Source organism: Tiliqua scincoides, chromosome 3 (assembly GCF_035046505.1).
Source record: "Tiliqua scincoides isolate rTilSci1 chromosome 3, rTilSci1.hap2, whole genome shotgun sequence".
Lineage (NCBI taxonomy): Eukaryota > Metazoa > Chordata > Lepidosauria > Squamata > Scincidae > Tiliqua > Tiliqua scincoides.
In genome coordinates, this window is record NC_089823.1 from 215,338,833 (window position 1) to 215,356,362 (window position 17,530).

Genomic DNA, 17,530 nt, shown 5'->3' on the forward strand with positions numbered 1-17,530 from the left:
TGGATTTTGACTGGACTCTGAGTTCCAGTTTTTTAGAAACTGTTTTGCATTTTAAAGAAAACATTTAGTGATGTGCTTCATGAAAATAATACAGACATAGAATTTTGTGCCAGCTAGTTATAATGTTATCCATAGTGGAATGGGTGGCGGTGTGCAATCATTGTAATATGGTAACAATAAGGGCTGTTTTCAGTTTGTTTAGTGAATAAAAATGGAAATAATGAAACGTGATGATATCAATTCCCTTGATTTGATGGTAACAAGCATTTTTTTCCCTCCCTCTTCCCCCTTCCCCCCTCGTCTTTCATCCCCCTCCCTCGCTCACTGGAATGTTTTCCCGCTTTGCGCTGTGATTGCATGTCACTTGCTGGTGGTGATGTCTCGTCACATGGCTTATCTGCTGATAATAAACACCATACTCGATGACTCAACCACCTGTTGCCATGGTTTCCCATACTGCTACACTCTTCTGTATGTTTGCTTATATGATTTTCCTTCCGAAAAGTTCCCATGGTGCACGGCGCTACGCCCGCCACTGTGTCTGCGGCAACAACATCCGCCACAAGCGTGCCCTTCGCTGCAACAGCCACCGCCAACCAGGTTTGCTAATTTACAGCTTTGTTTCTTAAAACATAACTCAGAAATGGGGCTTTGAAGGAGCATGGGGATTTGTTTTTGTTTTCGTTTGTCCCTCTTGTTGGCCTACACATCCTCTTAAGACCTATGGCATAGCTTTACTAGCCCTTTGTCCATGCTCAGGAAAGTACTGCAGCTCCATTTCTGGTCCTAGAAAATTGGACACAGTCCCTTCCTGAATCACTCAACATATGACAAGTCATATCGCTTTCTCACCCACTGCCACCCCCATCTTTTTAAGAATAGTAATAGGGAAATATAACACTCAGAATCCAAAGCTGCTGTTTTGTTTTGCTTTTCATGGGGAATTGCACAGGCTTTGGTTAAAGAACAAAGCAGGCAAGGATTAGATGATCACAGCTATAATGGCTGAAACATGACTTTTAAGTTTTTGTCTCAATTCGCAAATCAGTCAGGGAGTATCTTGATTTGACAGCCTGCAAACAAAACTGCATTTAAGCTTTAGACTGCTGTCACAATTGCTCCTTCGTCTGAAGAAATATTTACAACAAACAGCAATGTAGTGCTTTGTAACAAGCACGAATAAAGCTTCCCTCTGAATGGGTCTCCTTGAATCTGCTCCAGCTCATTTGCTGGTGCAAATCAGAGTAACAGCCCAATCCTATGCAGGTCTACTCAGAAGTAAGTCCCATTAGAGTCAATGGGGCTTACTCCCAGGAAAGTGTGGATAGGATTGGGCTGTAAGGGTGAGGGAAGAGGACAAGGAATGGTTGGGGTCAGGATCCAGTGTACAGTGTTATGGCCAAGATGCACCCTGTACCATTCTGCCTTTCGCACACCCTCCTCCCTGCCCAGAAATTCCTCTGTTCCTCCCCCTCCCTGGTCCATTCCGCCCACCCCCAGCCACTCTATGTCCCCACCGCTTTGCTTCCAGAGGTAGCCAGCAGTGACAGAAGATCTCTGGCACTGCCATCATTTTGGTGGCAGACTCAAAATAATAGCAGTTATTGGGTTGCTTTAGGGGCTGCAACTGTTACCCTGCACATGCCTGATCTCGTCTGATCTCGGAAGCTAAGCAGGGTCAGGCCTGGTTAGTACTTGGATGGGAGACTGCCTGGGAATAGCGGGTGCTGTAGGCTTATACCATAGTCTTTCGAGACTGAAGGTTGCCAACCAGGGGCTGCAGCACATGGCCGCTTCAAAAGCTCATGACCCACCTCTGGTATCAGGTCAGAAACAATCTATAACATTTAAAAGTATAGACTTTTATTGAGGTATTGAAAACTAACTCCAAAGAGATGTGAAAATTTCCCCATGTATCTAAAAAAAAAAAAAACCCTAATCTTTGGAGCCCTAAGAGCCTTTTGGAGCCCTAAGGGACTTCTGCTACAACATGCTTTGTCATCACACCATCAATCTCTACACAGGAACTCTACACAGCAGAGCTCAGGGAGAATGCAGCATAATGATGGCATTGATTGTACTGCCTTACATTCCCATTACTTCTTGTCTTGTTTAGCTGAATAATATGTCTATTAACATAGTCAGAGACTAAAAGATCACCCTATAAGAATATAGATATAAACCCGCTTTCACTTTGTCCCTAAACACATTAAGTATTTCCCAGTTTCTCTCACCTTTCTGGCTCGGTATGGAATGCAGGGGAGACAAAACCATACCATTGCTATTGCTACACGGATGACTGTGTGCAGAGCAGTGAGGACAAGTGTGTAGCTAGAGAATCATCGCAAGGCTGGCCATTCTGAAGCTGTAGTGATGGATAAAATGCTGCCTGTCACTGCTCTCCTCATGCCTGAACATTATAAGTGGTAGAAGAGTTACTTCCTGCGTTCTTGGTGGACAGGCCCTTTGCTTCCACCTCCAAAACATGTCTCTCAGCCAGTCTACCCTCATTGAACTGGGTTACTCCAGCATGGTGGTGGCGGTGGTGCTAAGTTGTGGAAGGTTGGAGAGTGGGGAAGGTCAGGTACACCTTGGGATTGCAGAAAACTGCCTATAACCCTAAATTGAAAGCAGGTGGTGGATGTTGGGAAGAGAGAAGGCAAGTGCCATGCCAGAAGCATGCACGTTCACTTATATGCCCTTTGCAGAATAGGTGCACCTTTATATTTGTCTGACAATGATGCAGGATGTGGCAATGTGACTAAGGGTGCAATCCTAACCCTTAGCAGCTCTGAGGTACTAGTATTGGCAACCTTCAGTCTCGAAAGACTATGGTATCGCGCTCTGAAAGGTGGTTCTGGCACAGTGTCTAGTGTGGCTGAAAAGGCCAATCCGGGAGGTAAGGGAGGTACTCCCTTACTCTGAGGTAAGGGAACAAACATTCCCTTACTTTGAGGAGGCCTCCATGAGTGACACCCAACTGCAGAATGCAGCACATGCCCCATTGCTGGAAAGTACTGACATAAGGGGTTAGGATTGTTCCCTAAATGTCAGTGTAGGGGCCCACCCCTGGAGGGGCCTGGAGCAGGCTTGTTCCACCCCCAGGGAGGCCACAGATTAGCTGCAGGGGGAGGGGGTTCCAGCACCCTTGTCCTCCTCCCTAGCAGAGCTGCCAACCTGGCCTAGGAGCAGTTTACCTCACAGCTCCCTGCTTCACACTGACTGCCTCTCATCCCTGGCCTTCCTGTTTTATGGAGCAAGCCCGCCCCCTTTGGCCCCTCCCCTTCCTCCAGGTGGGGCAGAAAAGGCCTTTCCTGTTCCTGGCTTGTTTCCTGTAGTGTTCATTGTTTGCCCTGCCAGCTCCCTCTGGCTGGTTGGGCTGAGCCAACCTGCTTTGCCCCCTTCAAGGGCAGTGAAGCCTCCCCACCCTGGGCATGGGGTGCCTGCTCCAGGGTAAGTCGGGGGTCAGGGCATCTGGGAGGGGCCCCGACAGTCAGTAAGTCTATTTGGTTGTGTCCATAGTTATTTACTCTGTGTATATCCCATATGTCTAGGGCAGTAGTTCCCAAACTGTGGGTCAGGACCCACTGGTGGGTTGCAATCTGATTTTTGGTGGGTCACCAAAGGGTGATGGATAACTAATTGCCTCAAGCCCTTTAAAAAAATCAGATACTGTAGCTGCTAATTACCCTGCAAAGTGCTCCCTGCAGTTTGCAATCTTGTGTACATATAGGGAGATAAATATCTGAGAGTCTTTTTCTGGTTATTATTACTTATAAATAATTAATTAATAATTATTTCTTTCTAAATCTCCTTTTTAAAAAAACCTGGTAAACCTAGGTGGGTTTTGACAGAGCAGCGATTTTCAACCTTTTTCATCTCGCAGCACTCTGACAAGGCACTAAAATTGTCAAGGCACACCATCAGGTTTTTGACAACTGACAAAGCACACCCTGCTGCCAGTGTGTGTGTGTGGGGGTGGGTGGGTGCTCACATTCCCCACATTAGGCCCTACTAATAAATTATCTTCCCTCACATTCCTGCAGCACACCTGTGGACCACTTTCGGCACACCAATGTGCCACGCACTTGGATCTTAATTTTTCTTTGACTCTAGGAGTATCCAGTCATCACTGTGAGGGGCCTTTCACAAAAAGGGGTTAATGGCTGAAAAAAAACTCCTAACTCTACTAGACAAACCTTCTTCAAAGATAGAGTTCAGAACAGGGCATCTTAACTGATAGTTAGGCTCACATAGCGAGACACATTCCCTAAAGCAGTGGTTCTCACACATTTAGCACTGGGACCCACTTTTTAGAATGAGAATCTGTCAGGACCCACCAGAAGTGATGTCATGACCGGAAGTGACATCATCAAGCAGGAAATTTTTAGCAATCCTAGGCTGCAATCCTATCCAGGATTAAGTCCCATTGACTATCATTGTTAAAAGAATAAACATAGTAGCTTGCTAAAAGTACAGGTCTGTAACATTTCTGCTACATGTAGATTTGTAGCATCAAATCTAATAAATTAAAAATAAAATATTGAAATGAATGGGTACCCACCTGAAACTGGCTCGTGACCCACCTAGTGGGTCTTGACCCACAGTTTGAGAAACACTGCCCTAAGGTATGATGGATTCAGGGAGTCCAGAGTTTTAAAGGTTGTTACCAACACTTTTGAATTGGATTTATAACAGCCCGATCCTATCCCCTGCCAACTGACAGCCCAATCCTATGCATGTCTACTCAGAAGTACGTCCCATTAGAGTCAATGGGGCTTACTCCCAGGAAAGTGTGGTTAGGATTGGGCTGTCAGGCAATGCAGCACCACAGATGGAGTGTAAATTTTTTTATTTACCTACCCATAGGCCAATGGGTCTCTTCAGTTCTATGACTGCTCTTTTGCTAGCATACATCCAGGGAGACTCCTGGGGGACAGGTCTGGACCTGGAATGGGGGGGCAGGATCTTGGTGTGTATGGATCCTCCCCTTTGTGCCCCTGAACTGCCCTGGGCCTGGCCTGCTCTCCATCCTGAACTGCCCACACTCGCCGCCACTGACTGACCTGCTCCAGTGCTGGTTCAGTTGCCACTGCTGCCAGTATGGGACTTTCTGGATCCTGCACCTTCAATAGGGAGCTCCCCATTGTTGGAGCAGTTTGTACAACAGACGGCCCAGTTGTACACTGATGGGTCACGAGATCCATCAAAGTAAATCCCAGATAGGACTGGGCTGTAAGGAGGGAAGGGTTGCAGTGGTATATATTTACACATTGCATTAGCACTACAGTAGATATTTTCTCGATGTGTGGCTCCATTTCCCAAGTTAATGAACATAGAGGGGAGGCCCAATGTGTAGGAGAGATGCTTAGTCCCTCTGACAGCCTCTGGTTATTTCCTCAAACAAACCAACTTGTGGCATTCTTTTCCCCTGAATAGGGTAAAGCTCATATTTCCCTCCTACTAACATTCAGTTTGGCCCTTAGGCACTGGAGTTATCAGGAATCATTACCCTAATCTCAACTCCAAATCAGTGACAGAATAGCTGGTGATGACCCTATCCTAATTAGGCAATTGCTGACACTGAAATTGCACACTCAACTTCTGTTGCCGGAAGATACAGACCACTGTACAGGGCAGCTCTTTGTATTTGCCCTGGATCTGGCAGCTGCGATTTCTTCTTCTAACTGATGCTTTCCACCACACAAAGGGAGTTCATAGCCACGTGCGAGTTATCGAGTGTTCACATTCATCATGCCTCCTGCATAACAGTGCCACTGAAGGGCATGTTGTATATCGTCACACTTCACTTTCTTTGTATGCTAGGAACAAAAACAGAGCTGCCATCAGTTGCATACACGGAGGGCCCACACATTGCCACTTCTGTAGTGGTCCTAAACACTCGTTTGATGATTATTGATACATAATAAAAGAAATTCTGAGCTGTGAATCAGAAAAGTCGTACAAGAATTAGTATGAACCAGCTAGTTGAATCATCTTAAAGTGGTTTTTTCTTCAATCGTCCACCTCTATCCTGGGAATCACTAATGCAAACTGCTGGCAAATCCTCCTCTACTCCCTCAAATGACTCTGTAACTTTTCTGTATTTTTAAGACCCCATGTACTTGCCTAACCCAGATTCTAGGCATTCTTTTTGTTGTTCAATCTGAACCATTTCATGCGTATCCTTTCTGGATCTTCATAATGCACTCCAGTCAAGTTCTGCAGCCAAGCCTCAGTATATACATATATAAGCAATATATGTATATATATATATATAGTATGTAAGCAATGCTGACGTGATGTAATGCCACAGAACGCAATGTGCATGCATGCAGAAGGTCTAAAGATCTGGCCCTTCATATTCACTGGCTGTTGCTGAAGGTCCTTGGTCTGTTTCGACAGCACTACCCTTGAAGCTTCTACACAGCTGGGTGCAACATCTCGTCCTGCTGCCGTAGAAAACCAATGGTATGAGAAGCTTTGTTATACTCGGGGCACAATTCTGTGCAAAAATGCTGTAGGCATGTATAAATAGAGCGCTTGAGGAGCAAGTATAGGGGGTGGGGGTGAAGCAGTCACTGAGACCTTGAGGGTGGTTTCATTAATGCCTTCATTCTGTGAGGGAGTTAGGCTAACTGATGTTGTGATCCATCATCTTGGGCAGACAGTGGGAAAGCCGCTCTGCTGTTTTGCAACCACCAGAACAAGTGCTTGGAGGCTATGCGCAAGCAACCGTACTCCACTGAACCTCCATCCCCTATCCTTGCCAGTGGCAGGGCCAATTTGGGGGAGGATCATGGGTGGATTGGGGCAGGGAGGAGAGCAAGTGGGAGGGGCAGTTCAGGGGTGGAAGGGGGAGGATTTCAGAAGCTGCGCAAGCCAAGATTTTGTCCCCGCTTACTGCCCAGACATGCCCCTAGGAGTCCCCTCAGACTTATACCAGCTAAAGAACTAGTGTAGGACTGAGGAGACCCATTGGAAACCAGGCAGCCTATGGAGAGGTGAGTAAAAAGGCTTTTTACTCACCTCCTGGGCTGTCTGGTGCCCACCCCAGCATGCAGTGCATTCTCTATTAGCGGTTCAAGTAGTGTTCCTAGAGGGGACAAAGTGGTATGTTTTTCAGGCACCTGAATGCCCTGAAGCGGCCCCTTTCCCTCACCTTTAGAATCTTTGGGTAAGTTAAGAACAAAGTGGAGGAGACACCTCCACTTGCTCTTGCCTTCAGAAATGGCTCTGAAGGCAAGGGGGAGGGGCCACTTCACACAGGCATTCAGGCACCTGAAAAATGTACCACTTTGCCTCCCCTCTGGGAATGACACCAGGCAGTTCTGCATACTTTGGACTGGCCGAGGGTATGGTTTGGCCTTATGGGATGCATCTCTACTCTTCTGTTACAATCTACCAGTCCTACTTGTGTACATAATCATTAAATACATGGGAAAAGGAAGTATGTAACATTTGTACTGTGGAAAATGTTGAGCAAAAGATAAGAACATAAGAACAGCCCCGCTGGATCAGGCCATAGGCCCAGCTAATCCAGCTTCCTGTATCTCACAGCGGCCCACCAAATGCCCCAGGGAGCACACCAGATAACAAGAGACCTGCATCCTGGTGCCCTCCCTTGCATCTGGCATTCTGGCGTAACCCATTTCTAAAATCAGGAGGTTGCCCATACACATCATAGCTTCTAACCCATGATGGATTTCTCCTCTAGAAATTTGTACAATCTCCTTTTAAAGGCATCTAGGCAAGATGCTACCACTACATCCTGTGGCAAGGAGTTTCACAGACCAACTACATGCTAAGTAAAGAAATCATATAGTAGGGTTTGGCTTTTTCTTCATTATCACATCATATCTAGCCCGACTATTATCTGTTAAGTGCAAGCACTTCTGTCATACTATCCTATTTAGACCACAACTTGAGGAGGTCCAAGCCATTTGTGATGTGCCTGTTTCTCTATTCAGTGCCTAAGATCAACAGTTCTGTGTGTGCATGTGATTCTTATTGCCAGCTGTGGAATGTCAGAACTCACCCTTGTAGTGAGAAATTTGTCTTCCATAACTAACAATGAAGAAACCCCAGCTACAATTACAGCTTATCTGCTCAGAACAGTTTTAATTTGTGGAATTATAGATTTCATATTTGCAAAAAGACTCTTCTTGAAAAAGTAAACATATGTGGACAAAAGTTTAACCACAGGTGCCAATACTTCTATAAGTTTAGTTCATAATTTTTAAACCAAGATTTTTTCATTTATCTATAGTTTATTATCACCTGTAATTTTTCATTTATCTAAGACACATCATCTTCCCAAATGCAACAGAATCCAGTAAGACAGCAGTACTCAAAGAGTTATAGCATGAAACAGTAAAATCAGTAGGCAGGAAGCAGAGTAATGGCAAACACTCAACCATCTGCAAATGTTTTCAAAAACAAGAATACATTTACTTTCCAGCAAGCCAGAGAGTGTAGACTTTGCAATGGAGAAGGGTGAGCTCCTGGTGTTACTAATTTCACTTAAGCAAAAGATAGAAAATCATGCAGATCCTCTTTCCAGATTTCAAGCGACAGGAAGGAATGTATTGGAGATAACCTTAGTTGGCTCACTAGAATTGCCCAAAGCAAGTCTGGAAAAATATTTCAAAGTGTTGAAAATCAAGGGCAGCTCATTCCTAAGGTTTGGAGTTGCCACGAGGTACAGCGGCGCAGAAATGGCTACCACTGTATCCCTGGGGTCAAAGCAGCTGCCAGAGTCTCCTCGGGGTAAGGGAACATTTGTTCTCCGGGTAGAGCCCCTGGGTACCCTCTTCCCTACCCTAGGTAGAGCACTGATGGCACCAGTAGGTCTCCTCAGATCTGCACCTACTATTTAGGAGGTGCAGAACCAAGGAGACCCTTGTCAGGCCGCTCAGGAGAGGGCATAGAATTTGGCAGCAGCCTCTGCCACCATCCCCACCTCCCTTCTGGATTCGATCTGACCTTTGTCCCACCTTCCCACCCAATATCTTCCTCCCCCCTGCCCTCCTCCACCCTGAGAAGTCTCCCTGCTGGCTGGCAGGATGCTCATTACCTGGCATTCCAGTCCCATATTGTCCTGGCACTGAGGCTCAGCGCCATCTGGCATTTGCCTCTCTGCCTGTACTGAGAGTCTCCTGCTGGCAGGAAAGTGCCTTACAGCACTCTAATGACACTCCCCAGCACTGGGGGAGGAATAGGATTGTTCCCTAAATATTCCGATGGAGGGATAGAAACACTGGTTGCAAAATTCTTCAGCACGTGGACTACGTACCTGAAATTTGCCCAACACAGCTCTGGAGTAAATGATCCGTCTGTTGCTGTTCAGGGTACCAGTTCTTTATCCTGACATGCCTTCTACCTGAATTGGTTTAATTGGTTTAATTAGATTTAATTGGTTTAATCTACTCGGTTTAATTGGAGAATCAACCTATTTGCCAAAATCTGGTTCAAAGCATCTTCAGATGAAGATTGCAAAGTGCATAGGTCAAAAAGATTACTCAGTTTTTCTGAAGCCAGACAGCTGAAACACCCCAAAGCACATGTAATTCTGTGTAGGCCAACAAAAAGGGCTTTTGAAATTACTGCACTGCATGAACTTTTAATTAACTTTCTTTCTGAACAATCAATAACATATGTTGAAATAATGCTTAATGTTTTTGTTTAAAATATTACTGTATGACCTTTGCTCTGTTAATATATGCTGTACTATAGAAGTACACCATCTTTCATCTCAGCAATTTTGGTATTCCTTAATAATGTGTTACTTGGCTTGCTCACAGTTTACATTTCTTTCTTTCTTTCTTTCTTTTTGAATAGATACCCATAATATCTGCCGAACACCTGACTAGCCACAAGTATGTTACACAGATGTAGACATTTAATCATCAAACAGTAAGTTTCTTGTGTGTTTTGCTCAGAGTTTGATACTACGTTTAGTTTCATATTTTGCCCTCCTTGTCAGTGAGCAAAGGCCCAATTCATATGTTACTGTTCTAGCGTGGGACATGTTTCCATGTGGCCCTGTCCCACAACATATATGTTTCTGGTGTTGGACTTAGACCTGGAAGATCCAGGTTCAAATCTCTGCTCAGACTCAAAGCTTCCTGGGTGATCTTGGGCCAGTCACGATCTCTCAGCCTAACCTACCTCACATGGTTGTTGAGAAGACAAACGGAGGGAAGGCAATAGGTACACCACCCTGAGCTCCTTGGAGGAAATGCGCTGGTAAAAATAAAGTAATAATTCTCTAAACAGGAAGCATGTAGGTGGGGCAACTCGTGCACTTTCTTCCCATTCCAGCTCTGACTCGGAGAATAACCACATGAGTCACTAGCTGTTCCCACTGATAGAAGGGACTTGAATTCAGGTCTCCTAAGTCTTACAGTCTAGTCTAGGTCATCAGTCTCCAAACGGGAGACTTCTGTGCACTAGAAACACCCTCCCCGGCAGGACTGGAGCTTACCATTCCACAGGGGACGCTGCCATTGTCACCACCAAGCTCCCCTCATGTTCACTCTATCCAGCTCCAGCCACATCTGCCAGGAAATCCTGGTGCAGAGCCTGCTGGGGTGGCAGAACACAGAAGCGGCTGGGTGGAATGAACATGGGGGGGGGAGATCCATGATGACAGTGGCAGCCTCTCCTGCAGAAATGGTAAACTCAGGTCATGCGGGGGAGAGGTTAGCAAGGGCCTGCTGGCTGCAGTTTGAAGCACCTGGTTTAAGCACAACAGCTCAGTGAGGAAGAGCTTATTTTCAGTGTTGGAGTGAGCATAAGAATTACACCCATTTAGGTTTAGACCTCTTAGAGCACAACTGAGATATCTCTAAAGCCGCTGACTCATCCGCATTACTGTGTTTCCATGTTAGCTTCAGAAGAGCATTTTTGCTACAATTTTAAGTCAGCATTTGCTTATAGACCTGCTTCAAAGCTACTTTTCAGCCCAGTATAATTTTCCTATCTTCTCTCCCTGCACAAGCACTGAAACCCTTCCTTCCTTCCTTCCTTCCTTCCCTCCCTACATTTCCAGTGTGGTTTCATTTGCACACTACTGCATCTTCTCCTTTTTCTGCTTTTCTTCTACAAATCTCTGAGAAGTTCCACCAGTGCATTATTCCTCCATTACCACTGCAAAATGTGCATCCTTCCACACAAAGAAAACATTGTGGTCTTTCAGAGTGTGCAGTCCGAAGACTCCTTTGAAAAATAAAGAATCCTCAGCTTCATGGGCTCTCCCTTTAGCACAAATTATGTGTGTTACTGTGACACAGTCACAGACACAATCAAATTATGTGCACAATCCTGACCAGGTCTACTCAGAAGTAAGTCCTATTTTGTTCAATGGGGCTTACTCTCAGGAAAGTGTCGTTAGGATTGCAGCCTGTGTGTGTTACTGTGAGTCTGTAAACTCTACAAAGACCTGCATAAATTCAGCTTGAACTGCAGCTCCCCATACTGTGTATCAGGTCTTTATAAGAAAAGTTTCAGTTCACTACACCTGTCCACTCAGAGCTTTTTCTTCCAGCATTGTATTGACTTTTATGTTTGGAATATTCAGCGCTGATCTTGCCTGGTGTCACCTTCATCCAGCAAGACAATGTAAGGGATCAGCAATCACTCCCCTGCCATCTTCTGTGACAATGTGTGCTTCAGCATTCCTTCCTCTTTTTTTCAAGCTGCATTCAGATTACAGCATCTCAATTTTATGAACAACCTTACTTTTAAAGACCTTTCTTATTTTTATTTACTTATTTTTTAAAAAATGATATTCTATATCTCTTTATGATAGACAACTAAGGGTGCAATCCTATCTTGTGCTGGAACAGGCAGACCGGGAGGCCTGCACTGTATCCAGCGCAAGATAGGGCCCTGAAGTGGCTCAGCCATAGGTAAGGGGAAACTCTTCCCCTTGGAACTTCCCGACTTGGGAACAGGGGTTGGGATCTGGGTTTCAGATCCCGGGTCGGTTTTCAGCCCTGCCTCCTGCTCCCTGCCCACCCGCCCCGGGACCGCCCTCTGCCAGTCCCGAAATGCCTTCCTCCCGTCTTCTCCTTGCCTCCTCCCCGCCCATCCCAGAACCTTGCGTTGGCTGAAGTCGGCCGATGCAAGGCTCCCCAGCAAAGTCAGCACAGAGGTTGGATTCAGACTCTGCGGGCCAGCGCACATCCCTGTGCTGGAGGAGGAGGCGCAAACGTGCTTTATGGCCTCAGGGTTGCGCCCTAAGGCAACTTAAAGCAGTCGGTTAAAAAAAAAATCTCAGTTAAAAACTCCAGGAGCAATCAAACAGCCATACATATACCTCAACTTTCAATCAAATGTTCTCTAAGGCAGTTTTCAATAGATTATAAGGATACAAAAAACTAATGTTCCTTTAGCAGAGGCCAAAGCATTCTGCCCATCCATTCTGCAGTTGTCACACAGCTGGGAGCTGAAGCAGAATTTTTCTGGCAGTGAGGAAGACGCAAGTTCCCTAACAAGTCCTCATTGTCTGACCAATTATTAAGGCTAGACTGGTTTTCTCATTGCTGAAATTACCCACTTGGAGGAAGGAGATGCAATATCCCCATGAGTCTAATTGTTCTGGCTGGTAACAGAAACCATAGTATCCATCCTCTCTTTTCTGCAATCCTATGGTGCAATGCAATGACAGATCTCACATCCTGTGGGCTGCTGATGTGGCAACAGCTCCAGAGAGCTGGCATGAGCGCAAATGCCCACACAGGCACCAGAAGACTCCAGATCATCCATACTGCTGATAAATTGGGGGGGGGCAGGATCAGGGGTAGTTCAGGGGTGGACTGGGGGCAGTAGAGAGAAGATCTCAGTGGCCCTGAATAAGTGAAATCTTTTAAGTGGGCCCACTTAAATGTACACCAGCTATTTTGCAGGCATAAATCCAGTAGGTCCAAGGGGGCATGTTGGGTCCGCATTGAGGGCCCACTTAAAAGATTTCTTTCCTTACCTCCCTGCCCCTGCCTGGTCCCTAGCCAGTCTTCAGGATGAAGTCAAGGCTATGTTGGCATTGCTGCATCATGAAGGCCAACTGAGAATAGGATTGGGCCCTGAATAAGTGATATGGATAAAGCCACTCTCAGAATTTTCAGTCCTCTCCCAAAATTTGGAAGCAACAATATCTGAGAAATAATTCCTGTTTCAGTTCAGTTCTCCATCATGAGGCATTTTGTTCTCTTGTTTAAGTATAGGTTATTTTATACAATAATTTGATTAAGTATATTGTCTATTAATTGCATTTTACTGAGAATGTTACATTGTTCTAATTCAATAGCATGGATTGTTTTTGATGACATTCTTGTGTTCTCCTTTTCTTTTATTCTATAGCTTCTACTGTTTCATTGTATGTTTTGTTTTGGCAGGTCACTTTGAACACTCTTTGAGCCAAAAGAAGGATATGATTTTTTTTTAATTAAGATATTTTAATGAGAAATATATTTATAAATGAACAAAAAGATAAGATGTCATCTTCTTTTCTTTACCATAGATCATATAAGAGACAAGAAGACAGTGTGGATGAGTGAAGAAAAAGGACAGGTCATTAGCCATAATGTATATACCGTCAAATAACAGCATCCAAATTTCCTCAGCAGTAAAACATCCACATATTGCATGTTAACAAGATGAAATGACAACTTGGAAATTCACTGCACACTGTTGCCTATATACTTTGTACATTGAATCGATATTTGTGTTGGGGTGATCATATTGTCTGAAGACTACAGCATTGTCTGCCTTTTCTAGCACACAGGTATCCAATGCATACGTCCTGTTGGTCTGGGTTGGTCAACTCTTTCCTACATAATCATGGATGTCACCTTGAAAAGACAGACTGTGTTGTAGCCATAGAGCTATTATGTATTGGTACGTCTGTAGACCAAGATATAATTTTTTAAGTGAGTTTATTTCTTTAAAGGTTTACAAATAACAAAAGGTGCACCTTGTATTTAAAATTGCCATTATAGATGAGAGCGTGCATGCACAGTATACTTTTTTTTTCCTTTTTTTGTTCTAAGAGTAATATTTTTATTAGTAATAGATTGTAAGAAGTGGTAAAAGAGGTATCTGACAGAGATGAATGTGCCAAGTAAAAACCACAACTTATATTTTTAAAGCACATCAATGGCTTTAAGTACCATGTTGTTAAAGATTCTCATGAAGTGCCATAGACTGTAATCAAAGTAGAGTATTATTTCTGCAGTGTTACTTTAAGAGCCACATTTTTTTTTGTTTACTTTTTTAGCTAATCAGTCAAAGGGCACCCTTCTTTTTCAAACCAAAGCTGTCTCAGAAATGGCCACTTTTACCTTTATTAACAGTAGACAGCACAAGAGAATTAAAAACAAACAAAAAGCAACCAACTCTAGACATACAGTTTATTCTTACACTTGCAGGATATATAACCTATATAAATTACTATAATCCACTGTCATAGTATGCAAACTAAACCATATAACACACACTATACATTTTTTTTTTTTAAAAGGGAAAAGCCATTTCTGAGACACTGTTAGGAGATTGTTTGAGGAGTTTTTTTTTTTTTTTTTGGTTCAATTTTCTAACCTCTGTCAAAAGTCCTCGTGACTCTAAACATGTCGCAAAAGTTGGGTTTCACTTTCTTGCTCCGATGCATCCCTTCAAAGTCACGCACTTCAAGAATAAGTGACTCTAATCACAAGAGAAGCACTGACATCAGATGCACGATAAAACCAAAATAATGACATAAATGGAGATGTTAATTAGAATAGGCATTGGGTGGGTTAAATATTGGGGTGAGTTTTATATGTGATTTCTTCTGTTCAGATTAACTGCTTATAGCCTTAGAAAGCCTTTACAAAAATGAAACAAACAAAAAATAGATGTGCATTCAAGTTTTTAAAGAATGGATTCATCCAAAGGAAATCCTTTTTGTGGTTTGGATGTTGCAGCTAGTAAAGGATATATTTTACTCTGTTCAGCAAAGCTAGGATACTGAGGTGGGGGCCAGGTTCCTGGTTGAATAGTGTGGAATGGAAGAGGCGAGAGTTCAGTTCTAGAACTTTCCATACTTCCAAGTTTACTTGCAGGTTTTTATGCTTGAGAGATGCTTTCTAGTAAAAAAAAAAAAAAAAGAATGATGTGTTGATTTCTCTGATTGTACTGTACATCTATTAAAGCCTTAGATTATTACATTACGGGTTAAAACCCATACCAATGTAATTTCAATCGTGTTAAGAAAGTATAGGTGACTTCACACGTTATTGTAGTTTACTTACATTAGAGAATACTACTTATTTTTTTCCTCATAAAATAGTAGTTTTTATTTCTTACACATATTAGATCATTTTCATTTTCTATTACCAGATGAATGCCATTTCAGTTTTTAGAATTTTGTTTTATTAGATTTTACTGATGAATTTTTCAAAATATGAAAAAATTAAAAAGTTTTTTTCTTCATAGCATATGCAGTTTTGAATTTACATGTAGTGTCATGAATATTCGTATTATTGTTAACTAAATGATTTATATTTTACTGATTTAATATTACAATGTAAGAATATCAGTCATTGTTAGTTCTTGTCTAGTTTTCATTAAAAGAACAAAAGATCTTTTATATGGATATCTTATATAATCATTGCTAAGTAAGAAGTTAAGTTGTTGCTATTGCAACAATCCTGGCAGACAACTGAGTAATATTTTGATGATTTATTTTGTTTGTAATTAATTATAAAAGAAAATCTAGTTCCTAGATATTAGAATAAAATTTATTTTCTACTGCATCCATTTCAGATGTTGAAAATATTGTTTAAATATTTTTTTGAAATCCCTGAATATCAGGCCTTGTTATAAATAAGCTGCATAATCAATAGATCAAGGGACTTTTTTGTTGATAATCCAAATACTCAAAAAGTTTACGTATAACAAGAATTATATGTGTGCAAACTCTTGAGGGTTGATTATGCTGCAATATAGCATGTGGGAAAGTAGAGAGAAAAGATTGAAATTTTGCACTTCTGTATATAGTTAAAAAAAAGAGAGAAACCTGTATAATAGTAAGATCTTATTTTGAATAAAAATGTCTATAAATACAAGGAGTTTTGTTAAGGCTAATAAAAATGACAGGCTGAACAAAATTGCTTGCAAAAAGTGGCACAGAATTAGCACTCCATACCCCTTGGAAAAAGTTGCTTTGCTTTATGTGAACAGCTTCTAGTTTGCCAGGACTCTTTCAGCTGGAAAGACAGGCCATCCCTTCCCAGTTCAATCTGCCTGAAAATTTTTACTTTTCAAAAATATTTTTTTAAAAATAAAAATTTCAAAGAAATAGGTACTTCAGACCATTTAAAGGGAAATCATGGATCAAATATATTGTACATTACTCCAGACAACTACTGCATGTTTAAAGTATCAAAGAAGAGAGAAAGAGAGAGAGAGAAAATATATATATATATATAAAAGATATATATTCTATTCAAACCTGTTTCTGACAAATTTCAGTAGTAGTTTTATTCACACACCGACACTCACACACATACACCTGCACACACAAGCAGAGACACGTATTGACTCACAAATACACACAGAGAAGTTTTAAAATCATCAACAGGCAAACCAAAACAGAACACCATAGCTGTAGTTGTTATGTAGTTATTTTTATTGCTGTAGTGTTCCTGTTCTTTTAGCAGGTGAAAAAATGAAACCAATACCCCGATTTGCCTAAAACACTTGAGAAACCACATAATATTTGAAGCCAAAGTGGTGGTGGGGGGAGAGGATTAGATCTTTATCCGGTAATTCACACTAATGAATTAGTGAGGTTGCACTGCCTTGCAACTGCCTGTAAATTTTCATCTGCTGAAAGGACAGATGTGCTTGGTTTTTACTATTATGTAATCACAGATTTAAATTTGCTTGTAGTTGCTCCAACTTATGTACTCTCCTGGGCTGCAATTTGTTTTCACGCTTATTTTATTATTACCGCTATAGTTGACTTAGCTGTATGGAAAAAATAAAGTTAAATTGCCCTAATAAAACTTCTCTTTCTTATGTTCTTTTTTTTTTTTTTAACCAAAAAATGTTGGGCATGTTATTTGTTATTTACTCAGTTGGCTGCAAGCTTCTGGACCTCCACCACATGGAAGCCCCATGCGTGGCAGCCGGAAGGCCCCCCTACCTCAGCAAGTCAGAAGGGTGGGCATAATGGGCTGGGGGAGTGGGAAGATTGGGGCAGAATTGGGGAAGGGCCAGGGGCATATTAGAGGCAGGAGGGGATGGTATCCAGCACAGGTGACTTGCACCAAAGCTATCCCCTCTGACATGCCCCCTTTGTCTTCTCGGTCTTGCACCAACTTCCAAGACTGGATCTCTTCTCTCTCCTGGATTTTTTAGGGAGAAGAATAATGCAATCTGACCCATTTGTAAGGGGTACCCATTTCACAGCAGGAGGGGGCACTATGGACTACTCCACTATACAAGCCTGCACCACTCCAGTAAATGGTTGAACTGGAACTAAGGT

General features: G+C 42.7%; 1 protein-coding gene and 1 pseudogene across 19 annotated transcripts in view; both read left to right on the forward strand.

Annotated features, from left to right (window-relative positions):
- MBNL1 (muscleblind like splicing regulator 1) overlaps window positions 1–15,422 on the forward strand; it is a 188,473-nt gene extending 173,051 nt beyond the window's left edge. For 18 of the 19 annotated variants that reach the window (XM_066618779.1, XM_066618784.1, XM_066618764.1 and 15 more), the window contains 3 exons: window positions 506–600; window positions 9,841–9,915; window positions 13,523–15,422. In XM_066618779.1, coding sequence (XP_066474876.1) covers window positions 506–600; window positions 9,841–9,897 — 152 coding nt within the window. In that variant the 3' untranslated portion in view covers window positions 9,898–9,915; window positions 13,523–15,422. The remainder of the gene's footprint in view (window positions 1–505; window positions 601–9,840; window positions 9,916–13,522) is intronic. The other variant, XM_066618772.1, reaches the window with a different exon arrangement.
- LOC136646151 (5S ribosomal RNA) lies at window positions 1,620–1,736 on the forward strand (annotated as a pseudogene).
- Window positions 15,423–17,530: the final 2,108 nt, after the last annotated feature.